The following is a 27081-nucleotide window of genomic DNA, read 5'->3' as shown; positions in this document are numbered from 1 at the left end:
AAAACTGGAGGATGATCAAAGAAACAAATACTATTCTAAAAATAAATTTAATGTGCATTTAAAAGCAATCAGTAAAACAATTATTCTAGTTGAAATATTAGGGATAAAATCAAATTAGTACATTTGTATAAATTGGCACACTTTATAGTGAACTAGAACATGAACCTAATTCCTTGTTATTGTTCTCTTCAGCTACTAAAATTTATTGGAAAATAGATATGATGAATGAAGAGCCTGAACAAAGACGTTTGTAGGCAAATAATATGCATCCTTAATTTGAAAACAATGAATGTGTAGTAATTAGCTTTTTCAAACCTGACCTTTCAAACAACCAACAAAATCACCAGCAACACACCTGTGAGTCCCTGAAGTACATCTCATATTGCTGTATCATCTGTCTGCTAATCAGGCTCCCATGGTAAACCACAACATTAATATCAGTCCATGTACGGAATTCTCTCTCCCAGTTTGCAATAGTAGAAAGTGGAGCGATAATCAGGAAAGGTCCTCTTATCCCAGTCAGAAGGATTTCGTAGAGGAATGTAATTGACTGAATGGTTTTGCCAAGACCCATTTCATCAGCTAAAATGCAGTTTCGTCTGAAATAAACAAATATATTATCCATGTATACATTGGGTTTTTCTGTACACTACAATGTCTTTAAAGATAAATATTCAGAATTAATCAAAGATCAAGTTAAAATACTTGCATTTATAAAAAATAAAAGTTGCTGAAGTGCAGAATAGGCATATCATTATTTATATATATAAAGTTATAATTTTATTATAATCCTGAAGAGGGAAAACTGTAGATTTTTGTCGCTCCAAAATAAAGATATCACCCGTTAGAGGTATGATTTGTTAAAGAATGAAATGGCGAGAGTAAGGCAAACTAAATATATTATTTTTTCAGGAAGCATTTATTAAATACCTTCTATTATCTCAGGGACAGTATGAGAAGATAGGATACAAAAGAAATAGAACATGTTCTCTGCCTTCCAGGGGCTTGTATCTATTAGAAAAGCAGACATGCAAATAGATAAATAAATAAACGACCAAACAAACAAACAGTTATGCAATGTGCTATCACAGAAGCACAAATAAAGCACTGTTTTTCAACTTTGGCTGTGCATTAGAAGAACCTGAAAGCCTGAAAGAAACACAAGATACCCAGGGCTTTCCCCTACACATTATGATTCAATGTGTATGGAGTAGGATAAAAGCAGCTATAATTAAAAAAAAAAAAAAAAAAAAAAAAGTTCCACAGATGATTATAAGGCCAGTTGAGAATCATCAGAGTTAAGTTTATTAAGAAGCTCAGAGGAGTAAGTGTCCAACTCTGGCAAAAAGAGAGAGTAGAAGAGATCCCTTTCAGAGAAGAGGTTAGTAATAGGTAGGATTTTGCCAGAGAGCACAGCAAAGGAGTAGAGGTGTAAAGAACATGACCAACTGGGAGACTACAAATATGGTTTTGAGATGAGGGTAAAAGGAGGGGGTATTATTGAGATATGAAGAGGTCATAAATGAAGAAGGTTAGACATCATTCTGTTATGCAATGGGAGTCAGTGAGAAGTTTTAAAGAAACCTGATGAGATTGGGTTTGTATTTTGAAGTTTACTCGGTTTCTGCTGTGGTTATTAGAAGGTGAGGTGACTAGAAGCTGGGACACTAATTGGTGAAGTACTGTAATAATGCAGGAAACAATGATGGGGCACTTGGACTAAGGAAGGGGGGCAAAAAGGAGAGTAAGTTAATTATGACTTGGAACGATTTAGACTTAGTGACCAACCAGATATACGTGGTATCAGATGACAGCCAGATTTCAGTCTGGTTGACTAAACGAACTGTATTATTGTTAATTTAATTTATGTAGGCTCCACACCCAACATGGGGCATGAACTCACAACCCCAAGATCAAGAGTTGCATGCTCTACTGACTGAGCTAGCCAGGTACCCCTGAACTGTGTTATTCTTAACTGAAATACAAAATATGGAAGAAGAACAAGTTTGGCATGGAGGAAACAGGAAGTGATATGGTTAATTTTGAATTTTGTGTTTAAAGAATTGGTGAGATAGACTTTAAGGGTAGCAAGAGGCAAAGGGAAATATGGGCTTGGAGTGAGTTCAAGGTCTTAGAGATAAAGATACGAGACCATTAGGATGTTGTTGATAAGTGAAGGCAAAAGGGGGAGGGGTGGAGAACAAACCTGTACAAGAAGAGAGCAAAAGAGGAACTTCAGGAGGAAAAGCAATACTGAAAGGGCAGGCAGAGGAAGGAAAACCAGCAGACCTGAAAGTCACAGAGTCTGGACAGAGTCACACTATGGAAGCTGCTGGGGGCGAAAATGGGGGAAAGTTTACAGAAGGAGCAATTACTACACAAATCACAAATCAAGAATTTGCAGCAGGGACACAGCAAATTAGGGCTGAAAAATACCTCCTGGATTGGGAAACAGAGCGTTACAAAGATAGAGAATCAAATCCAAACAACAGGTTTAGAGAGAGCTGGAGATGAGGAAATGGGAAGAGACCATATGGCCTGCTCTTCCTAGAAATTACAAAGAGGGCTCGAGGCAGCCAGAAGGAGAAACAGAGCCAAGAAGAGAAGGTTTATTCTTTTCTTTCTTGTATTTTTACAACAGGTTAAACCCAGATTTGTTCTCAGAGTGAAGGGACAGCACTACTCTTGAGAGGGCTTGAAGAAGTGACAGAGGTATGAGAGTTGATCGAAGTGAGGTTCTGAGAAAACTGGATGAGCTGCATCTCAAGAACACAGGTAGCAGCTTGAGTCCTGGTCCTGGGGAGGCACCTTTTAACTTCTGGTACATGAGGATGGGGTAAGAAAAGCTAAGAATGGAGCTACGTTTGTAGGCCTGGCTCTGAAGGCAGGCAGGAATCTGAACAAGCTCACCTGTGGGCCCTGGGCTCCTCTACGGAGCAGTCACATGGGCAGTGAGAAGGGCTGGGCTGTGATAGAGGGCTGTGAGGGAACTGCTGAAAGTTTAAAACAAGCAATGGAGGCCATGGGAAGGGTACTGGTGAGGGAATACAAGTAAAACAATATTTTGTTAACTATTTTACCTGGAAGGTTCTCCTGAGAAAAATGAAAGTCAATATTTAGAAAATATAAACTAGAAGAGTGCTGTGAGAGGTAACAAGTCCCCCCAACTCCATATGACTGCATCTCATGACTCCCCATTACTCAGTGTAACAACTCAGAAGAATCAAGTGAGAAGTAAAAACACGGAAGAATGATTCTGAATAAAAGCATCATCAAATTTTGCTGTTATTACTAATAACAATGCCTTATTGTTTGCTCTTTTGTATACACCACCACACTTTCTCAATCATGGGTCTGTTTTTCACTTCTTTTGCAATTATATTTTCTTCTCAGTAAAAAAGTGAGATAATGTTCCACACAGCATTTTGAACAACATGGAAAATAATTAAAGGGGTAAATTCATTACTAGGTTCTTACATTTTGATTTCTGCTTCTGTTTTTTTTTTTTTTTTTTTTTTTAAGTAGGCTCCATGCCCAGCGTGGGGCTTGAAGTTATGGCCCTGAGACTGAGAGACTTGCATGCTCTACTGACTGAGCCAGCCAGGCACCCCTTATATTTTGATTTCTACTCCTCATCAACTGCTGACAAACTGCTTCTTGAAGACTTAAATAATAGACCTACCTAATTCTTACTGGTATAATTGCTCACACTTTACTAACCAGATTCAATTCCTGGCAGATAGCAGTCTAAGCTGATAAACTGAAAAATACTTTGTAACACAACAGATGTTTTATGATGGTAAGAAAGGTATTTCAAATTTTATTATTAATCATTTAAATTAATTAATCATCTTAATTAATCATCTGATTGGCATACCGTTAAAGGAAGGAACTGAAGTCAAAATCCTAAATTGTAATTTATATATTTTCCTGAGGTAATCTCACTTTTAATAAAAAAAACTCCATGAGGTAACAATACAGCAACATCAGTACCTATTTTACTTAACATATTTTGACACAAATAATAAAACAACACAATTTTTTTCTATTAAGATGTACTACCTACCTATTGTACCAATTGAATAAGAGCCAGTTGAGTCCTTCCAGTTGATATTCCCTGAGTTGATTGCCATTTTTATAGTCCCTGGATTGATCAATTTTTTTCCAAATATTAGCGGGAGGACGATCCTTTAGAAAAAAAAAAGAATGATGTATTTCAGAGTTTTTTAATCTTCCATACATCTCATACATGGTAAAAGCATTGCTTTTAAAGTAATTATAGAAGCATAACATTATATAGTGTTATGACAAAATTTTACAAACATCTAGAGACCAAGTTAGTTCTGCACAAACTCTTCCAGAAAATTGAAGAAGGCAGCATATGTCAACTCATTCCATGAAGCCCTGATACTAAAATCAAAGATATTACACAAACTCACTACACATCAATATCTCTAATGAATACAGATGCAAATTTCATAACACAATTTTAACAAATGGGATCCAATATTGAAAAGGGTAATACATCATGACCAAGTGAATTTTTCCCAGGAATGGAAGGTAGTTTAAATTTGAAAATTAATCAATGTTGATCAACAGACAAAAATAGATCATCTCAAAAGATGCAGAAAAAGGATTTAAAAAGTCCAATACCTGTTCCTGATAAAAATTCTCATTAAATTTTGAATAGATGGGAACTTCCTCACCTGATACGGTACATCTACGAAAAGAGCCAAAGCTTACATCATACTTAATGATTAAAGACTGAATGTTATCTCCTTAAGAATGGAAAAAGGTAAGCATGTCCACTGTCCCCACTTTTATTCAACATTGTACTGCAGGTTCTAACATGTGCAATCAATCAAGAAAAAGAAATAAAAGGCATTAAGATTAGAAATGAAGAGGTAAAACTAAATTCGAAGAAGACATGATTTGTCTATGGACAAATCCTGTGGAATCTACAACAAAGATAAACTAAACAGTGATTTTATTAGCAAGGTTGCATGACACAAGATCAATATACAGAAAACTATATTCTACATCGTAGAAACAATTACAAACACATTAAAAATTATCATAACAGCATCCAAAATATGCACTATTTAGGAATACATCTCACAAAATCATGTAAGAGTGGTATATTTAAAACTATAAAACATTGCTAAGAGAAATTAAAGAGGTAAATAAATGGACTTTCAGAGACTGAGTCTCAACATTATTGTTAATACGTTCCAACTGAAAAACAGATTCAACATAACCTAACCAAATCCCAGCAATGTTTTTGTAGAAATTGACATGCTGATTCTAAAACCATATGTAAATGCAAAAGACTAGAAAGATCCCAAACAATTTGAAAAATAATAAAGTTGGAGGATTTATAATGATTTCAAGACTTGTAAAAGTTAAAGAATCGAGACTGGGTGGAACAGTTGTAAAGATAACAAATAGGTCAGTGGAACAGGACAGAGGGTTTAAAAATACACCCACATGTATGAAATCCATTGATTTCTGACAAAGTAGGAAAGGCAATTTAGTGGACTAAAAATAATTATTTTCCCCCCAAAATGATGCTAGAACAATAGGATACCCATAAGCAAAAAATGAACTTTGATCCATACATATACTATATGCAAAAATTAACTAAAAATTCATCATTGACCTAGCAATCCCTACCAAAATAACACCAGCATTCTTCACAGAGATAGAACAAACAATTCTAAAACTTATGTGGAACAAGGAAGGATCCAGAATAGCCAAAGCAATCTTGAAAAAGAAAACCAAGCTGGAGGCATCACAATCCTGGACTTCAATCTGTATTACAAAGCTGTAATCATCAAGACAGTATGGTACTGGCACAAAAACAGACACTCAGATCAATGGAACAGAACAAAGAACCCAGAAATGGACCCACAAAAGTATGGCCAACTAATCTTTGGCAAAGCGGGAAAAAATATCCAATGGAATAAAGACAGTCTCTTCAGCAAGTGGTGCTGGGAAAACTGGACAGCGACATGCAGAAAAATGAACCTGGTCACTTTCTTGCACCATACACAAAAATAAATTCAAAATGGATAAAAGACCTAAATGTAAGTCAGAAAGCCATCAAAATCCTCAAGGAGAAAGCAGGCAAAAACCTCTTTGATATTAGCCGTAGCAACTTCTTACTCAACACGTCTCCAGAGGCAAGAGAAACAAAAGCAAAAATGAACTATTGGGACCTCATCAAAATAAAAAGCTTCTGCACAGTGAAGGAAACAAGCAGCAAAACTAAAAGTCAACTGATGGAATGGGAGAAGATATTTGCAAACGACATATCAGATAAAGGGTTAGTATCCAAAATCTATAAAGAACTTACCAAACTGAACACCCAAAAAACAAATAATCCAGTGAAGAAATGGGCAAAAGACATGAATAGACACTTCTCCAAAGTCATCCAGATGGCCAACCAACACATGAAAAAATGTTCACATCACTCATCATCAGGGAAATACAAATCAAAACCACAATGAGATACCACCTCACACCTGTCAGAATGGCTAACATAAACAACTAAGGCAAGAACAGATGTTGGTGAAGATGTCGAGAATGAGGATCTCTTTTGCACTGCTGGTGGGAATGCAAGCTGGTGCAGCCACTCTGGAAAAATAGTATGGAGGTTCCTCAAAAAATAGAAGTACCCTATGACCCAGCAATTGCACTAGGTATTTATCCAGCGAACACAGGTGTGCTGTTTCAAAGGGGCACATGCACCCCAATGTTATTTATAGCAGCACTATCGACAATAGCCAAAGTATGGAAAGAGCCCAAATGTCCATCAACAGATGAAGAAGATGTGGTGTGTATACACACACACACACACACACACACACACACACACACACACATATACATACAATGGAATATTACTCGGCAATCAAAAAGAATGAAATCTGGTCTTCTGCAACTATGTGGATGGAACTAGAGGTTATTATGCTAAGCGAAATTAGTCAGAGAAAGACAAATGTCATATGACTTCACTCATATGAGGAATTTAAGATACAAAACAGATGAACATAAGGGAAGGGAAGCAAAAATAATATAAAAACAGGGAGGAGGACAAAACATGAGAGACTCTTAAATATGAAGGACAGAGGGTGGCTGCAGGGGTTTTGGGAGGGGGGATGGGCTAAATGGGCAAGGGGCATTAAGGAATCTATTCTTGAAATCATTTTTGCAGTATATGCTAACTAACATGGATATAAATTAAAAAAATAAAGCATAAAAAAAATTCATCATAGACCTAAATGTTACCGAAAACTAAATAAAAATTTCTAGCAAAGATTTCTTATATAAAATACCAAAAGTATGATCCATAAGGAAAAGACAGATAAACTGGACTTAATCAAAATTAGGAACTTTTGCTCTTTTATAGACATTGGTAAGAAGTGAAAAGACAAGCCACAGACTAGGAGCTAAGATTTACAAATCATATATCTGATAAAGGACTTATATATAGAACACATAAATAGTTCTTAGAGCTAAATAATAAGAAAGCAAACAAGCCAATAAAAAATAGGCAAAATATTTAAATGTCACTTTGTTAAAGAAAATACACTAACGGCAAATAAACACATGAAGAGATTCTAAACATCATTAATCATTAGGAAATGCATATAAAATCACAATGTCGTACCATCAAAAACATATTAGAATGGCTAAGATTAAAAAGACTGTCAATATCAAGTGTTGACAAGGATGTGAAGCAACTAGAACTCTTATACAATTCTGTGGAGAATGTATTATGGTATCACCAGTTAGGAAAAAGTTTGGCAGTTTCTTAAAAAATTAAACAGAACACCAAACATATGACCCAGCCATTTTACTCGTGTGTATTTACTGAAGAGACATGAAAGCTCATGTCTAGACCAAGACTTGTATACTAAAGTCCATAATACCTTAGTTCTAATAGCCAACACAAGTATTCATCAACAGATGAATGGATAAACAAATTGTGGGATATTACAACAAATCCAACTCAGTAATGTAAAGGAATGAATGAACTATCAATACATGCAATAACATGAATCTCAAATGCTACATGAAAGGAGTCATACAAAAAGAACAGTATAAGAACATTTAAAACAATTCATAGTGACATAAGGAAGATCGGTAATTGCCTACAGGTGGGGAATGGGGTTAGAGGAAGGAAGATTTTGAGGGGAGGGATTACAAAGGGGCATGAGAATATGGGAGTGATGGATAGTTCATTATCTTGATAATAGTGATGGTTTCAGACATCAAAACTTACCCAACCGTATACTTCAAATATGCAATTTACTGCATGTTGCTTCAAACTCAAACTATCTTTTAGAAATATGATGTAGCTGGTCTGGTTCAAGATGATGACAGAGGAAGAACCTGAACTTACCTTTTCCCACAGACACCCTAAATCTACAACTACATATGCAACAATTTCCTCTGAAAGCAACCCCAAAACTAGCTGAGTAACTCCTACACATCAGGCAAATGAGAAAAAAATAGGTGAGACAGGCTGAGACACAATCTCGCCATAAACCCAGTGCCCTGTGTAAGTGACCCATAATCAGGAAGGAACTTACAACTCTAAGCTTCTCCCTGAGAAGCAAATGGTTTAAATGCTGTATATTGGTACCCCAACTTTTAAGATCTGAACCTGAGAGATGAGCCCCCAAAACATCTAGCTTTGAAACCCAATAGGGCTTGCATCCATGAAACCCACAAGGCTACATAGCTAACTGAGAGACTCTTCTTCAGGTGCTCACGTGGACTCACCTGGCTACACCCCAGGACTAGTGCAGAGGCAGCCGACTAAAAAGGATGATGTATATCGAATTTTCACTCATATTTTAAATCTACCATACTTCTCTATACCACTTTTGATATTCATGGTACAACGAATTTCTTTGAAAAAAAATCTAGAAGCATAACACTGTACGCAAAAAAAAAAATCATTTACATATATACTTTAGTCCCACTTTTCAATATATTTTTTCTTCCCCAGTAATAAAAAGCTCTGTCATGAATTTATTCTGGATAGCCAAGACATAAACTTTCTTTTTTTTTTTTTTTTAATTTTTTTTTTTTCAACGTTTATTTATTTTTGGGACAGAGAGAGACAGAGCATGAACGGGGGAGGGGCAGAGAGAGAGGGAGATACAGAATCAGAAACAGGCTCCAGGCTCTGAGCCGTCAGCCCAGAGCCTGACGCGGGGCTCGAACTCACGGACCGCAAGATCGTGACCTGGCTGAAGCCGGACGCTTAACTGACTGCGCCACCCAGGCGCCCCGACATAAACTTTCTTAAGACTGATGGATGGGTGGAGAGAGAACAATATTCTAGCCCCAAACTAGTAGGATCTAGGTCTCGGGAGGATAAATACATTTCTGAGAAACAAATGCAAGGTTTCCTATGGTCTCCCACTTGCAAGTGAGAGTATATTGTTACTAATCAACAAAACGACACCTCTAAAAATTACCAGGATGGTCAGGGTCAGCATATGGTAATTGTGAAAGAAAAACAAAATAGGCTATTAGTAATCTGAAAACAGCTGGCAATTAAAGCTCTGCTGGAACTAAATACAATCAGGGTTTACTAAAGAAAACATTTCTTAAATGGTATCCAGTGAATTTGAATTTCCAGAATCTCTAAAAACACTTTACATGTTTTATATGTTGTTTTATTTAATAATAGCCTAGCAAAAATCCACTTACCTCCTACAGTATTTAACTATGTTAGCTTGCACCACTGTCAAATGCATGTGGTATGTGAATTAAGGGGATTGTTTCTAATGGCTAATCTCCCTTTATCAAGGACTAAGGCAGTGCTTTTCTCAGTCATGTGTATCAAAATCATCTTTTTTAAAAACACTTTTGCCTGGGGTCTGCTCTCAGACATTCTGATTCTGAAGCCAGGAAATAGAAAACCAGGCATCTTGAATTTCTGAAAAGTTCCCAAGTGATTCTGATATGCACTTCTGACTGAGGATCACTGACTGATGAGGCTAAAAAACTAGGTTACCACTGAGGCACAGTCCCCAATTCCAAAAAGAAAATCTTTCCTTTCCATTGTATCCCTTGACCCACCCCTCCCTTAACTAGTTAACACTTTTGCTTCCCAGTACAAGGGAAGGCATTCTGTAATCAAAGGAATGGGGGTAAGGCTGCTGTTCTCTTGGTAACAGATGATGGATATTACTGAGAGATAAATTAAGAAGAACAGAAAAGAGTTATAAAAATATGATCTATTTCATGAACAATTAATTTATTTCCTACTCTTACGTCATATCTCCACATTTTTCATGGCAGCCTTCCTCACTGTGATGCTAACTGAAAAGTGATCTGCGCCTGCCTTTCCATGTATAAATTCCCTCTTCGGTGAAGTAAGAAATTTCTGTGACCAAATTACATTTGAAAGAGGACAGGACAAAATATTTAATAAAATCATAATAGGTCTCATTGTGAATTTCTTTTGGTTGGCCCCCAAAACTGGATTCACAGAATAATCTTATGTTTTAGAGTTGAAATAAACAATTTTAGGAATTAAAAGTAAAAAATTATTGAACATCACTCATCATCAGGGAAATACAAATGAAAACCACAATGAGATACCACCTCACACCTGTCAGAATGGCTAACATTAACAACTCAGGCAACAACAGATGTTGGTGAGGATGCAGAGAAAGGATCTCTCTTGCAGTATTGGTGCAAGTCCCACTACTGGTGGGAGTGCAAACTGCTACAGCCACTCTGGAAAGTAGTATGGAGGTTCCTCAAAAAATTAAAAATAGAACTACCCTATGACCCAGCAATTGCAGTACTAGGTATTTATCCAAGGGAGATAGGTATGCTGTTTCGAAGGGATACAGGTACCCCAATGGCTATAGCAGTACTATCAACAATAGCCAGAGTATGGAAAGAGCCCAAATGTCCATCAATGGATGAATGGATAAAGAAGATGTGGTATATATATACAATGGAATATTACTCGGCAGTCAATAAGAATGAAATCTTGCCATTTGCAACTACGTGGATGGAACTAGAGGGTATTTTGCCAAGCGAAATTCGTCAGTCAGAGAAAGACAAATATCATATGACTTCACTCTTATGAGGACTTTAAGACACAGAACAGATGAACATTAGGGAAGGGAAGCAAAAATAGTATAAAAACAGGGAGGGGGAAAAAACAGAAGACAGTCTTAAATATGGAGAACAAAGTGAGGGTTACTGGAGGGGTTGTGGGAGGGGGGATGGGCTAAATGGGTAAGGGGCATTAAGGAATCTACTCTTGAAATCATTGTTGCACTATATGCTAACTAATTTGGAGTAAATTAAAAAAAGAAAATTTAAAAAGAAAAAGAAAATAAATCAAAGTAAAAAATTATAGAATTATTAGCAATAACACAACTTGCCAGAGCCTTCTAGAATTCTAGTTTCTGTATTAGAAAAGTCAATAACCTGTTCAAGTTTTTTTAATTTTTTTTGACCAGGGAAGAGATTAGTACTGCCCCAGCCAAAAAAAACAAAAAAAACCCCAACAACAACAACAACAACAACAAAAAACAAACAAAAACCAATGTACTTAATTTATGTAGGCTTTTTTACCAACATTCCATATAAAAGTTTCTTTAAAAATTTTTTTAAATGTAAAAAAAAAATTTTTTTTAATGTTTATTTATTTTTGAGGGAGATGGAGACAAAATGTGAACGGGGAGGGGCAGAGAGAGAGGGAAACACAGAATCCGAAGCGGGTTCCAGGCTCTGAGTTGCCAGCACAGAGCACGATGCGGGGCTTGAATCCACAAACTGAGAGATCATGACCTGAGCCAAAGTAAGATGCTCAACCAACTGAGCCACCCAGGCGACCCTAAAAGGTTCTTTTAAAATAAAGCTATTATGGAAAGAGATGAACTATTTAGTTATAGAGAATTAACTGGTTTATAGAAAAGGAAAAGGTGAGTGTAATAAGGATTTTTTCCTTAATTTATACATACAGAGAATTAATAACTCCACCTAGAGCTGAAACGGATACATTTTTTTTCAGTTTATTTATTTTGAGAGAGAATGAGTGTGTGTGTGTGCACGCACGTGTGGGCAGAGGAGGGGCAGAGAGAGAGAAAAAGAGAGAACCGCAAGCAGGCTCTGCACCATCTGCACAGAGTCTGATGCGGGACTCCATCTTATCAACTGTGAGATCATGACCAAGCTGAAATCAAGAGTCCGACACTTAACTGACTGAGCCACCCAGGGGCCAGTGAAACTGATATTCCTGATGTATTTTTTATTGTTTATTTACTTATGTTAGAGAGAGAGGGAGAGCAAGTGGGGGAAGGAGAGAGAGAGAGAATCCCAAGCAGGCTCCACACTGCCAGTGCGAAGTCCATTACAGGGCTCCAACTCATGAACCCTGTAAGATCGTGATCTGAGCTGAAATCAAGAGTTGGACACTTAACTGATTGAGCCACCCAGGTGCCCCTGTTCTTGATATTTTTATAAATGGCCTGAGAGAAAAAGTAGTGGGACACTGTTAAATTCAGAGATAAGGTAGAAGCATTTGCAACTTTTCTGGAGGGAAATCTGAAGGAAATACTCATCAGAATTATAAATGCACATATGCTCTGACCAAGTGATTACACTTCAGATTTGTCTTACAGACACTTGTACAAGGGCTCCATGTTCAATGTTCGCATTGTTTATGACAGCCAAAAACTGGAATACCCAGTTTTTAGAGGAATAAATTAACATACATAAGATATTATGTAGCAATTTTTAAAATACAGTATTCACTGTGTGCCAAAAACGAAATTAAAAATGCAAAGACTACATAAAACCTGTTGAACAGAGAAGTGTTAAGATTTTATGAAGTTGTCTAAGACGCAGTTCTTACCAAATGTCTTGTGTCAGGCCTTGAAGCTTGTAACTGTTCAAACTCTTCTATTTTTGCAAGATCTACATCTTCTTTTAGTTCCCAAGTACTATCTTCATACGGTAATGAGCACCACTTTACTAAGTAGTAAATAACAGGCTGTAAAAAAAAATTTTTCATTTTATCATTTTGAAAAAGAGTAGCTAGAAACAGTTTCAATATACTCACCCTACATCCATAAAAACTAAGGAAACATTTTTCGGTGTTTTTAGGTCATTAATTTTTCAAGAACAGTAGGTTTTAACATGTGGCAAGTTTAGGTTTTTAATTTTTTTAACTAAATATTTACCTCACCAGTGTCTTTATCTTCACAAAAAGAGACTTCTAACACTCTGTCTACTTCAACGTAGTCTGGGTTAAATGGTTCCTCTTCCATCTATAATTAAAAAGTAACTTGATCGATATTTGACAAAGAAGTAGAAAGATAAAAGCGTTATAAACACAATTTAACTAGCTATCTTCTATACAGCAAACATAAGTTTGATTTCAATTAAATTTTCAATGAATGGGATACTTCCCTTTTAATTTCCAAAAGATACCTACGATGTTTGTCTATACTATGAATCAGCATGTTACATATAATAAAAGCAACCAAATAACACTAAAAAATAAGGTACCTTAGACGAGTAGCTTACTCTAGAAGACACGTTCCTTAAAATTTTCCATAAAGGGTCTCTGTACCTTTCTTTTGCCACTTTCCTCAGGTCTATGTGTTGGAGGCCAACCACCCCACCTGTAGGCCCATCTATCAGTTGTATCAAACATTCTTGATCTACTGATGATTCCTGGGCTCAGGACCCAATGACTTAAATGAATGAGGACTCTCTGAGTGACCTCAAATTGCACTCATTTACTCTTCAACCTATGTGCATTTCTTTCCTGCAGTTTCCTACTAGGCTAGTGATAACACAGCACTGCCCCCACCCCCTTATTCCCAGTTACACAAGTCAGACATGGAGAAGTCAGCTCAGATTCTTTCTCTTTTTTAATCTCCCACATCTAGTAAGTCATCAATTCTTATAGATTCTGCCTTTCATGACAGCTCAGATTGGTTCCTCCTTCCTCATTCTCCCTGCTTCGTCACTTCTTACGTGGACTCTGACAGCCTCCTAACTAGTCCTCGACTACCTTCTTGCTTCCCTTTAATCCATTTTCACATTGACCCTAGGGTGATCTTTCTCAAATATAAATCTTACCCATGGCTCCCCTGCTTCAAATCCTTCAGTGACCCTCCCTTGTTTGGGGATCAGGCCCATATTGGTTTGTGTGGAATAAACAGGATTGTACCTTTTCCTCCAGCCTCACCTCCTACTGCTTGGCACAGCTGTACCCCAGATTTCATGCTCCCAAAGTACAAAAACACAGCCTTTTCAAACTCCATGTTATGGCACACCTCCATGTTTTTATACTCGTTCTTCTCCCTTCTGAATGGATTGTTGTTCCTTCTCTTGTCTGCCTGGCTGTTTCCTACTCATTCCTCAACGCCTTACTTTCAATAGCCCTTCTCGACTATCTCTGCTGCCTCTCCTCCTCTGCTTAACCTTTAAATACTGTAGGGCTCCATGGTTCTGTCTTTAGTTCTCTTCACTGTCTCAAATCCTTCCTGAACAATGGTATCATCTCGGGATCTCTTGATAACAAAGACACTGCCCAACATCAGAATGGTAACGAGGTACTTTAAGACAATCTGCATAGTTCCAATTTATGTTGTACCTGAGTCAAGTGAGAAAAATTAGTCTTTGTGAAAAGTTAAAAGATTATTAAGTATTTCTAAAATCTTTAGCTCATTAGAAATTTCTGTATTAGAGTGAGGAGGTGAAAAAATTTTGACCTTCCAGCATCCATAAACTGAGGAGGTCATTAGAATCATCAAATTTTTAAAGTCGATTTTATAATTAGAAAGGAAGTCAGAGTAACTTCATGGTGCAAAAATCTGCTGGATACCACCATAATCTAGTGATTAAAGTTACCACCACCAGTAATGGGGCAAATAGGTGTTGTGCACTTCCTAATATGATTTATTGAGAAGGCTACAGTATCATTTCTGTGGTGGTTTTTTACTTTAATTCCAGTGGAGTCAATACACAGAGTTACATTAGTTTCAGGTGTACAATATAGCAATGTTCTTTTAACATGACTTGAATCCCGAGGAAGCATCAGACGCCACCAAATTTACCACCTATACTCTTTTTTTTTTTCTTTTTTTTTTTGAGAGAGAGAGATAGGAAGCGAGCGAGCAAGGCGGGGAGAGGGGCAGAGGGAAGAAAAACAAGAATCCTAACTAAGCAGGCTCCACGCTCAGTGCAGAGTCCAATGCGGGGCTGGATCCCACAATCCTGGGATCATAACCTGAGCCGAAATCAAGATTCAGATGCTTAACTGACTGAGCCACTCAGGCGCCATTACCTATACTCTTTTTTTTTTTAATTTTTTTTTTTTCAACGTTTATTTATTTTTGGGACAGAGAGAGACAGAGCATGAGCGGGGGAGGGGCAGAGAGAGAGGGAGACACAGAATCGGAAACAGGCTCCAGGCTCTGAGCCATCAGCCCAGAGCCCGACGCGGGGCTCGAACTCACGGACCGCAAGATCGTGACCTGGCTGAAGTCGGACGCTTAACCGACTGCGCCACCCAGGCGCCCCAACTATACTCTTAAAAATGTTCAAGTAATGAAAAACAAAGAAAGACCAATTAAAAGAGATATGACAACACAATTCAACATATGATGCTGGATTGGATTCTGGACCAGTTTAATAAACACGAAGACACATCTTTTGCTATAAAAATAGTGAAGCAGTTACTGAAATATGAATAAGGTTTTGCAGATGGGTTAATACGATATCAATGTTAATTATGTTATTATGTAACAGAATTCTTGAAAACTTAAATACTGATGTATTTGCAACTTGCTTTCAAATGGTTTAAGAAAAAAGGAATGTTCATGGGAGAGAGGCAGAGACTGAAGCAGAGGGAGAACGAATGTGAATGAAAAGCAAACACGGTAAAACGTTAACATTTAGGGAATCGTGTTAAAATATATGTGGGAAAATAAAATGTACAGCATAGGGAATAGAGTCAATGGTGCTGTGATTGCTGTATGGTGACAGATGGCAGTTACACTTGTGGTGAGCACAGTGTAACATACAGACTAGTGGAATCACTATGTTGTACACCTGAAAGTAATATAACATTGTATGTCAACTATACTTCAAGTATAAAGATAGATATAGATACAGATATATACGCATGTGAATTCATTGTACTATTTTTACAACTTAAGATTTTCAAAATAGAAACTCTAAAAAAATCTTCAAATTAAAAAGTTAAAAAAAAATTTAGATGAATCTAAAACGGCTCTAAAATAAGCCCATTAAAAGAAGAAAGAAAAAAAATTTAGAGCAGAAAAGGCTATCAACTAATAGGTGAGACCGTTCAAGTGAATTATTCCTATGATGTTTTTGTTCATACACACACCACCTGGCATAGAAAATATGCAACATATTTCATGTACTGAAAAATCTTAAATTTCCACTTATTTGCTACATTACCATTTCCATTACTTGAAGAACTCTGCTGATAAAATTCTTTGAGACATTAACCCACTCATATTCAACTCTTAAGTCCTGAAATACATGTGACTAAAAATACAAGAAAAAACTAAAAATAAAATAAAAATAGAAGAGTTATCTGCCCCTCTGAATTATCAGTGCTCCTGCTGCAGCTAGTTTCCAAGCTAAATTTGGGGAGAGAAAATTACTATATGAAGATGGCATTTGTATTCAAATATCAAACTTGGAAGCCTAAGAATTAAAATGAATAAGACTTAAATTGTTGATAAATAACACCAAATGTGTTCAGAGTTCAACACATAATAGTTTCATTTATTTCCTTTTCTTACGTCTGCAAAGAAATGTGCTCTTTGTGCTTGTCTCAGTTTGAATCGTTTGATTTTCTGCTGGATCCTTTTATCTTTCAAAAGCTGCTGTTCTGTGGCCCACTCACAGTGAAGATAGGAGCTGAAATGTTTATAAAAGCAATATATTAGAATGACAGAGAAAACCATGTTTTGTTTTGTTTTGTTTTTTTAGATTTATTTTTAATCATAGCATCCAATACAAAATATTCAACTTTATGAATAGGTAGCTCATCATTTCATTTAATGCCAACAGACTCCGTACAATTTCTAAAATAAAGCCACTGTGATCATTATATCCTAAGGAGACTGTGGTATAAACATGTGCAATTTGCCACACAAGACAGAATGGTAAACCAAGTCATCAGGGCAACGACATGCGATTTATCAGTTACTTCTTCACTGTATTAGTTTTGTTATGATCAGAAAGCTAACTTATTTCAAAGCCAATGTAATTTTATTTAAAACACTTTCTGTCACATAAGTATAGGAAAAAGTGGAATAAAATCTGAAAAGTTCAACAACATAACAAGTAACGTCTATAATTTGTAAAAGAATATTTTATTCTTTCATTTTGATGTTAATAATTAGTGTTTTCTGGAAGAAAATCCCCTTAAACTTTTTTTTTCTAATGTTTATTTGTTTTTGAGAGAGACACAGTGAGAGGGGAGGGGCAGAGACAGAGGGAGACACAGAATCCGAAGCAGGCTCCAGGCTCCGAGCAGTCAGGCCAGAGCCTGACATGGGTCTTGAACTTACGAACCGTGAGATCATGACCTGAGCCGAAGTTGGACGCCTAACCGACTGAGCCACCCAGGTGTCCCCAAATTCCCTTAAATTTTAACATAAAGGGTTTGCAGTCTTTTAAGTTCATGCATTAATTAAACACTTTAAAATGCAGATAAAATAAAAAGAATAATTTAACTTAATATATTTAAACGTTAATTTATATTTAAATCAGTATTTTCTATTATTTTTCTATCTCAGATACTTACTAATTCTTGTATTTTACAAAAAATTCTTCTGTATCAATCATCACTCCAGGTGATACCTAAGGAAATAAAATCAACACTTAGGAGTGTAGCACTCAGGCCACGTAAAGTGTGCAACGCAATGTGAGATTACTTACTTCCTTTTTTGTAATTCTAGAAGACAGGATTTTATCCACGATTGCAGCATCTTCTTCACTTGGATTCTCCTATGGGAGGGAAGAAAGAAAATACGACGTCACATTTTAAAAACTCCTTTAGTTGCTACTTTGTAGGTTTACGAACACACTAAAATTCAGCGGATGTTTATTTAGCATGCGTGCCGGGCGTGGTGTTAAATGTTAGGAATACAAAAATGGAAAAACATCACTGTTGTTACTGTCCTGGTCAGCACCTGCATCTTCATCACTGGACACGTACTGTGCTTAATGGGCTCAGTGTGATCATCAGCATTTCATGTATATTAACTCATTTAACCCTCACAAGTACACAACAAGGTAGGTACCATTATTGTCTCCACTGTACCGATTAGGAAGCTCAAGCACAGAGAACATAAGTGCTTGCCCAAGGTGTCAGATCACTCAGTTGGCAGGTGAGTGGCTGGGCCACAATCCAGACAAGGAAGGTAACAAGAACGCACAGAGAGGAAGATGCACACTCAGAGATATAGAGCGTGCACCCATATTCATAAGGCCAGAGGAGTCAGTGCTTGTGAAGAAGTGACATAAGGTAAGGCCTCCCTCCCACCCTCCCCCCCCCCCCCACCAAAAAAAAATCCACACAAAGGGCTCTGTGCACTGGGCTAAAAACACATCATTCTATTCTGTAAGACTTGGGGAGCTATTAGAGGAGGTTTCAGTAGAGAAGTACTATGATCAGGACTATAATTCAGAAATATTCTGCAAAAAGGATAGCATTTGGAGGAGTTTCAGAAATACATATGTAAGGGGTGAAAAACAAGGTGATAAACTGTATGAAGAAGCAAAGGAAGAAAACAGAAAGGATGAATCTCTAGGTTTCTGATCTGAATAATTAATGGTTCCTTTAACTACAATATGGAATCCAGGAGGAAAAGTTGGAGCAGATTTTAGGAGGAAAGATAATGAGAGTATTTTAAAGAATGTATGTTGACTTCAAATGATTTGTACTTATAATCCCAGATCTGTCTTACCACAAATAACTGTAAAGGCTGTTCACCAGGTAAAGGAGCTGAATTCTTTTTTATTTTCATAGAACCTTTGAGCTCTTCTTCAGATTGTTTCCCTTCTACATCTTCCGCATATTTTTTTCTTTTAATTTGACGATTTGATCTTCTTTTCTGTAATGAACCATAAGGATCATATTTATATGACAGATTTTAAAGGAAAGACTTTAAAAATAATTACTCCTAGTGTGGCAATTTTGTACATTAAATTTTTGAAATTGTCTTCAACATCCATCTTTTCTCATTTTTCCTTTTAATTAAAGGAAGATCATAATTTCCCCTTTGCCACAGGCTCAGAATCTTGTTCTACTTCCTAACATTTCAAATAACAAAGAATAGTCATACCATTATTACTTTTCTTTAGAAATTATTACAATTAAAAAAGATTTATTTAACCACTTCACACCTTGGGCAAAACATATTTTATTAGTAATACCTTTATTACCTGTCTTTAGAAACTATTGTTGAGAAGAGTAAAGACATGTTCTATTTAGCTATTTCACACTTTGGGCAACACATACTTTAAACTGTTAATACTTTTGCAGTTTTTGCTTCAAACCTAAAAAGTGCATCAGATGTATACTGGTTAAATAATTAATCGGGGACATAAAACTAGAACAAGATATTAAATAATTGTTACCACAAAACCCACAAACTTCTGTTTAAAACAGAATGAAATAATGTAAAATATTTTAAAAGAGATACACAAAATAATCAAGTAAATCTACCAAATAATTTAATGTGTATGAAAAAGGAACCTGGGGGCGCCTGGGTGGCGCAGTCGGTTAAGCGTCCGACTTCGGCCAGGTCACGATCTCGCGGTTCGTGAGTTCGAGCCCCGCGTCGGGCTCTGGGCTGATGGCTCAGAGCCTGGAGCCTGTTTCCGATTCTGTGTCTCCCTCTCTCTCTGCCCCTCCCCCGTTCATGCTCTGTCTCTCTCTGTCCCAAAAATAAATAAACGTTGAAAAAAAAAAAAATTTAAAAAAAAAAAAAAGAAAAAGGAACCTGTTTTTTACTGACTTTACTAGCTTCCCTTAAAAAATAAAAAACACTATCAAAAGCAGAAGTAAGCCTTTTGAAAAGTATTACATTTTAAAGTAATCTAAGTGATTTAAAATCAGGTATAATACACATGGCTTTACTTACCTCCCTACATATCTAATATTTGATCTTCCCCACTATAAAATCAAAATCTCAAATTGGCTTGAAAATTTCAAAGAACCTAGGTTTGCTCTTTTTTCCCACATCCCTAAAATCTCATGGGTGGAAGCACCTCAGCCAACTTTTCTATTGCTCAATATTTGGTAAATCTACCCCTTCTTCCTTCCTTTTTCTATGCCATTTTATATATTTAGTAACTCCCATGACATCCCCCCCACATTATAACCAGCAAAATGACCTATGCATTCTCCTTTTGGTTTCCGCGAATATCCTCAATTTGGTAGGCCTTTCATATTTCCATAGCCATTACAAAAATGCCTCAATCAGTGCAGCAGGCTGAGGACAAACTGCATTCAAAAAATTGCAGTGGCCTTTTACATGCCTCTGCCTCTTTCTTGACTTGTGGAATACTGAGAGAAAGAAAGGTACTAATATGGTGAGTTAGGTTAGCCAAATACAGTAGATAACCTCATGACTCATGTAGGATGGGTCACCATCTCTTGGCCATGAAGACATACACATTTTCAAAACTCAAGGTAACACTGTTGTTAATATGGGAGACAGGAAGGTGGCATATAAAAGTTGTAAAAGGAACTTCTAGAAACCCAAATTTTCCCACATCTTATTTAAAAAAAAAAATTACTATTACTTGAGGGAAAAACTCTATGGATCTCTAATCTAACACTAGGCTGAAGGAATATTTAGAGTTCTACTACAGGCATCATATAGCTCTGAATACTCAAGAATAGCTTAAATTAATAAACCAACAGTGACATTTATTATTCTAACAATAACATGTATTACCAATGTTATGTCTCATTGGGCACAAATCTTCTAGGTAGTGAAGTTTAAGAGTAATTCGATATACTTTTAGAAGATTCCATTTGATGTTTTCAGCATTAAAGTTTCCTTTCTGGTCACTTAGGTATCTATTAGTACTTTGAAATGCCTCATTTAGGTCTTTCATAAATTGTAAATGAGTGGCCTGAAAGAATCCTTTGCACTAACAAAAGTGCACATTTAGATAATTCTTCACAAGACAACATGAGAGCCACGTATCGTAAGCTGCATACTCATCCTATGAAGACTTTATCAATCTAAAAGATGAATTAAAAAGTGTGAGTTATGTGATTATTGCTGGAATATTATAAGATTATTATAGATACTATAAGATTATAGCTGGAATCATTACAGTGGAATAAATTATATTCGACTAGAGAACACAGCTACACATCAGGCCAAGCCAAATGAGGTGCCACTCTCAACAAATTATCTTTCTCTGTCATGTAATATCTCTACTACTTTAAAAATACAAAAACTAATTTGGTGTGCACATTTTTGCCTAACGTGCTTTTGTCTGGCTTTATTTCTCTATAGTGTTTTGAAAGCACAATTTAAAATGGTGACAAATTCTTTTTTTGAATATTTTTCTAGGTTTTTCTTCTTAGAGGCTTCAAAAGATCAAACTACAACACTTTACATAAGAGGTCAGAAACAGGCTTTTAAACAACTAACACATCATTCCGATAACATGTCACTTGTGTCCTATAATAATCCTAACGTAATGTACTGTATGCGCTTTTAAAAATATTAAGTCTGCAAACATAGTCAGACTACTGAAGTACTCTATATGAAGATTAAGGGTAAAAAAATTAAATATCACATTTAGATTTTTATTCCACCTGACTCTAAACCTAAAACTTAAATTAGTTTTCACGCCTTCAAATCTTGACAGTCCATTGTAAGTGAAAGCTACATGGCTCTTTCCATCATTCATATAATGGAACACTTAAATATATCAATAATATAGATTTATTATCATTTATCAGAAAATATTTCTTTCCTTCCCCATTTATATTTTTGTGTTAACGCAATGCAGCAACCTAGAGCGAAAAGCACGGAAGAAATGCGCATGTTAACCTATTCTACCATTTTGTTGTTTGGTAATAACAATAGTGGAAAAATGGCCAGCAGTATCCTAGCAAAAATTCAACTGAATTTTCTCATGTTGAATAAGTTAACTGTAAGTTTGCCTAGGTTAAGGATAACATGTGAAGAAAAAGCCAGGCCATATAATATTAGGAGCTTCAGTCACTGCCCTTACCTCAACTCTTGCAGCAGCCCAGGAGCCTTGAGCCACTACTCTCCCATTGGATAAGAAGCTGCATAAGGAAGAAGAAAGGCCATTCAGGGGCTTTCTGGCCCCATAATTCAACAACTGCCACCACCCATACGGCCTAGAGTTGTACTTTAATTATTAGAGAGCAGAGGGTGGCCTGAATTATTATGACCTTCACTACATATAGACTTTTTAACTTCACAAGGTTATTTTGAATATCCACCTATTCAAAAAAAAAAAAAAAAAAAAGGCAAAATGCACAGTATTCTTGTCCACATTAGGGGATTTTTAATAAAACTGGTTATCTTTTCTTTGACAGAAGCAGACCAATGGAATTATCTCTAGGAACGATTCAATCCACTTGCTCTATCATTCTATGTGATTCTAAAAATCAATATCTCCATCATTAAGTTCACTCAAAAGCACTCCATAAGTACAGGATAATATCACTAGATATTTCTTCATACTAAAAGCCATCAGGGACTTTGGACTGTTACTTAACCTCTCTGGGCTTTGGTTTCATTATCTGAAAAATGAAGGGTTTAGAGAGGATATGTAGGTTCCCTCCCAGATCTAACATTCTATAGCAATACTGCTAGAAGCACATTTTGCTGTCTTAAAGTTCTACCATGTAATACAATGTAGTTTTACTACTAAACTAAAGTATAAATAACCATAAAGCAGTTTTATGCTATCTAAATAATTCTACCAGTGCTTCATTTCTCAGAAAAAATGTAATACTCACTTGAGGGTCTTCCTCTTTGAGTGTGTGCCGTGGCATCTGCTCTGTATCAGATATTTCATCTGAAGACTCATTCTTTCTTTTTTGTTTCTTACCCAACGTAATAATGAGTTTGCTGTTTCAAGAGGAAAGGAACCAACAGTAAGAACCCTTTTGCCTTTTTCTATTTTTGGTCATATTAAGATTGGCATGATAAACTTTTTTCCATTTTGTATCACATGAATGTTCAACCAAAGATAACTATCATGAAATCCATAATGACATTTTCAAGACAAGAACTGTATTCTAATGGAACAAACACAAACCAATATTACAGTTAACGTACTTCTAGCCATAGAAAGGCAGCCAAGTTTTAGCACTTGTTTCTCAGGCTCAAAATCGTTTTTCATGGGAAAAACGTCAGGTGATAGAACTGTAGTTAATAATTAAAATAATCCATTTGTTATCTTGTAGATCTGGAATGAGAGTTTTTTCCCCCTTCTACCTCTTACTAAATTCAAACTCCTCACTTCTCCCCTACTTATTAAAACACTTTAACAATGAATTGTTCTTTCATTATTTCATTTATGTTAAGGCCTATCTTAGCTGTACTGTATGTTCCTAAAAAGTTAAAAACTCTTCTTTTATATTTCCACAGTTTGCCTGTCTCTCTCATATATATGTGTACATGTGTATATTAATATTTATACACACCCATTAAATACAAATGTTTAAAATGAAAATGTGTTTTCAACTTTTTTTCTTGATCAGAGGTATAGAAATTATAGAGCTCCCACATTTCCTTATTTTGGGTTCAACAGATAAGGGGGCATGATTTTAAAGCACCATACTAACCACAAATCATGCTAATTGCTTATCAGGGAAATTCTATTTTAGATATCCATATTTCAAACAGAGAAAACTTCCCAAAATATTTTGAAGTGTGATATATCAGAAACAGAATTTTCTTCAACAATTATTTACTAACGTGGGGGCAACTTGGAGGTTAAAAGCACACACTTTGAAATCATAGCATCAAAAATTTTAAAACTGATTCCACCACTTACCTATCTGTAAGACACCTGGCAAATTACCTGATCTCTTTTAGCCTTAGTTTCCTTGCCTGGAAAATAGAGATATTGTAATAGCTACCTCTACTGTTGTTGAGTATTAAGTGGGATAATGCATATGAGCTCTTGGCAAAGTGCTGATACAGTAATTTCTGAACTAACCTCTAATTATTATATGCCAGGTGCTCCTAGGTTCTAGGATTTGAAGATAAAGTGGACACAGTCCCCAACATTAAAGTGTCACTGTTAGAATATGAACACAGTTAAAAGGCAAAAGTGGAAGTTAGTGCCAGATGTAATGTGAACACCAAAGAAGAGGTGCTTATGTCTACTGAAGAATAAAGGAGGTATAGAGAAAAGGTAAAGTTTGAGATAGGAAACTAATGATAAAAGGGGGGTTAATTGCTAGTGAAAGAAAGGGGAAGGTACTTTCCAGGTAGGGGGTGATATTACAGAAGAATGAGAGAAATGTGCAGAGATAAGGGTGTGTCAGAAATACACAAAGTACTGGGGCACCTGGGTGGCTTAGCTGGGTAAGCATGGACTCTTGATTTTGGCTCAGGTCATGATTTCACATCCTTGAGTTCAAGCCCTGGTGTCTGCTGTCAGCACGGAACCCACTTTGGATCCTCTGTCCCCCTCTCTCTCTACCCCTTCCCCGCTCGCGCTCTCTCTCAAAAATAAAATAAACGCTTAAAAAAAAAAAAAGAAATATACAAAGTAGTGCAGGAGGAGGAAATGGAGAGATGGTCATCTAGACAGAGTGAACAGAAGATCCTTGTATGACATGTAAGGAGTTAATATTTTAGTTTAAGGCTAGATTTTAAGCTCCACAGGGTGGGAATTGAAACGATCTAAATCTGTCTTGTTCACCACTGACAACAAATGGCTCTGAGATACTCTGAATAAATGAAAACAACCAAATAATAAAGCAATTGGGAGATATGAGAATTTTACACCAATAAGTTCTAGGGATTTAATAATATAGCATGGTGATGCTAGTTAAATACAATACTGCGTTGTCTATTTGAAAACTGCTAAGAGAGTGAATCTTAAAAGTTCTCATCGTGAGGAAAAAAACTGTCACTAGCGAGGGGATGGGTATTAGCTACACTTAATTGTGGTAACAGTTTTGTAATGTGTACATATGCCAAATCATTATGTTGTACACCTTAAACGAATATAATGCTATATGTCAATTATATCTCAATAAAATTGGTGGCAAAAGGAATTTCCAACAAGAGAGCAATGCAACTCAAAGAAGTAAAATGCAAGGCAGGGAAAAGAGCAATCAGGCAAATGACAACTCAAGCAAGAGATGGCGAGAGCAACGGGGTCAATGACTGGCTGTCCAGATGTGAGGCAAGAAAATTCTAGGAAGAGTTATTCCCAGATTACTCTTGTATTGTACTGAATGATTACCACCTTCAACAGGAGAAGGATGACTCTGACTTGGTATGTCACCTGCACTCTTCTGACGACGTGAAGAAAGCAGACAAGAGGTACAAACACAGCTTATGTTGGAAGCAGGAAATCAGAGAAAGTCCAAAAAGATATTCTGAAACAGTAAGAAGGAACTAGCCGTGTTTGTACTTCATTCCTTCTCACTACTTTCACTGGTCATGTGTTCCCCTGTCTGGTGCTGTTTCCTTATGTTGGTTTACCTCCTAAAATACAACTCTCCCTTGAGGTCATGTCTACGATTAGATACCACATGATCCTGTTCTTCCTCCCTCTCATCCACACTTCCTAAAAAAGTTGTCTACACGGTCGGTTTCATTTTCAGTCCTCAACCGGCCATTATCTGAACTCTTGGAACTACTTTTCATTTTCAAAGCTTCCACTTATCTAGCAGAGGCAGCCTCTGCTGACTTTTGCACGCATTCTCTCATTTGATGTTTGTATGATTCCAAGAGGCAAATACCAGCATTTTATAAAAGGAAATGGAGGCTTAGCGAAGTTAAAGAACTTGTTCCAAGTCTCACCTGCAGTAAGAATAGAGATAAACATTAAGTAGGCCTCATTCCAAAGTTTGAACTCCTAATGTCTGAGGCCACAAAGGACCTTTGTAATGCCAAACCCAAAGGGAATTTTTAACGCTTTACTACCAACGCATAACGAATCAGTTTTTCCTTTTCTGTACCCTTGGCCATGGGACACAACACTCTCCTGGTTCTTGCTAAACTTCCTTGGCTCCTCTTCCTCCATCTATTCTTAGTATTGGTAGTTTTCAGCATGATTCAGTCCTCGACAACCCTTTTCTATCCATCCTGTAAACTTTGTTGTTTCTCAAATTAGGGTCTTCAGCCTTCTTTTCTATCGACAGTCCCTGAGAGATGTAATCTATTCATAAAACCAGCTGTTACTTAGACATGTCCACATGGATATCCCACTGATATCACAATCTCAAAATGCTCCAAATGCAACCCCTTTCCCCAAACTTAATAGTCTACTAATACTAAAGTTAAGTTCAGAAAAGCGCACGTATCAAAAGAGAACAGCTTCATGAATTTTCTCAAATGAACACAAATGTGTAACCAGCTTCTAGATCAAGAAACAAGACATTATTGGGGCACCTGGGTGGCTCAGTCAGTTGTGTCCAACTTTGGCTCAGGTCATGATCTCACAGTTTGTGGATCTGAGCCCCGTGTTGGGGTCTGTGCTGACAGTGTGGAGCCTGGAGCTGGCTTTGGATTCGGATTCTGTGTCTCCCTCTCTCTGTCCCTCCTCCACTCATTCTCATTCTCATTCTCATTCTCTCTCTCTCTCTCTCTCAAAAATGAATAAACATTAGGGGCGCCTGGGTGGCTCAGTCAGTTAAACATCTGACTACAGCTCAGGTCATGATCTCCTGGTTCGTGAGTTCGAGCCCCCCATCAGGCTCCGGGCCGTGGAGCCTGCTTCAGATTCTGTGTCTCCCTCTCTCTCTGCCCCTCCCCCGCTCACAGGCTGTCTCTCTTAAAA

General features: G+C 36.8%; 1 protein-coding gene across 10 annotated transcripts in view; it reads right to left on the bottom strand.

Moving 5' to 3' along the window:
- Positions 1 to 27081, bottom strand: part of CHD9 (chromodomain helicase DNA binding protein 9) — a 235678-nt gene that overhangs the window by 72852 nt on the left and 135745 nt on the right. For 9 of the 10 annotated variants that reach the window (XM_045442757.1, XM_045442756.1, XM_045442760.1 and 6 more), the window contains 9 exons: positions 23072 to 23183; positions 19014 to 19160; positions 17983 to 18051; positions 17849 to 17904; positions 16839 to 16956; positions 13230 to 13316; positions 12902 to 13039; positions 4067 to 4188; positions 356 to 599 (listed from right to left, as the gene is read on the bottom strand). In XM_045442757.1, the coding sequence (XP_045298713.1) occupies positions 356 to 599; positions 4067 to 4188; positions 12902 to 13039; positions 13230 to 13316; positions 16839 to 16956; positions 17849 to 17904; positions 17983 to 18051; positions 19014 to 19160; positions 23072 to 23183 (1093 nt within the window). Of the gene's footprint in view, positions 1 to 355; positions 600 to 4066; positions 4189 to 12901; positions 13040 to 13229; positions 13317 to 16838; positions 16957 to 17848; positions 17905 to 17982; positions 18052 to 19013; positions 19161 to 22311; positions 22370 to 23071; positions 23184 to 27081 lie in introns of all 10 variants that reach the window. The other variant, XM_045442765.1, reaches the window with a different exon arrangement.

Source organism: Leopardus geoffroyi, chromosome E2 (assembly GCF_018350155.1).
Source record: "Leopardus geoffroyi isolate Oge1 chromosome E2, O.geoffroyi_Oge1_pat1.0, whole genome shotgun sequence".
In the NCBI taxonomy this organism is placed as follows: Eukaryota; Metazoa; Chordata; class Mammalia; order Carnivora; family Felidae; genus Leopardus; species Leopardus geoffroyi.
The sequence above is the reverse complement of the archived record's forward strand: the minus strand, read 5'-3'. Positions and strand labels throughout refer to the sequence as shown.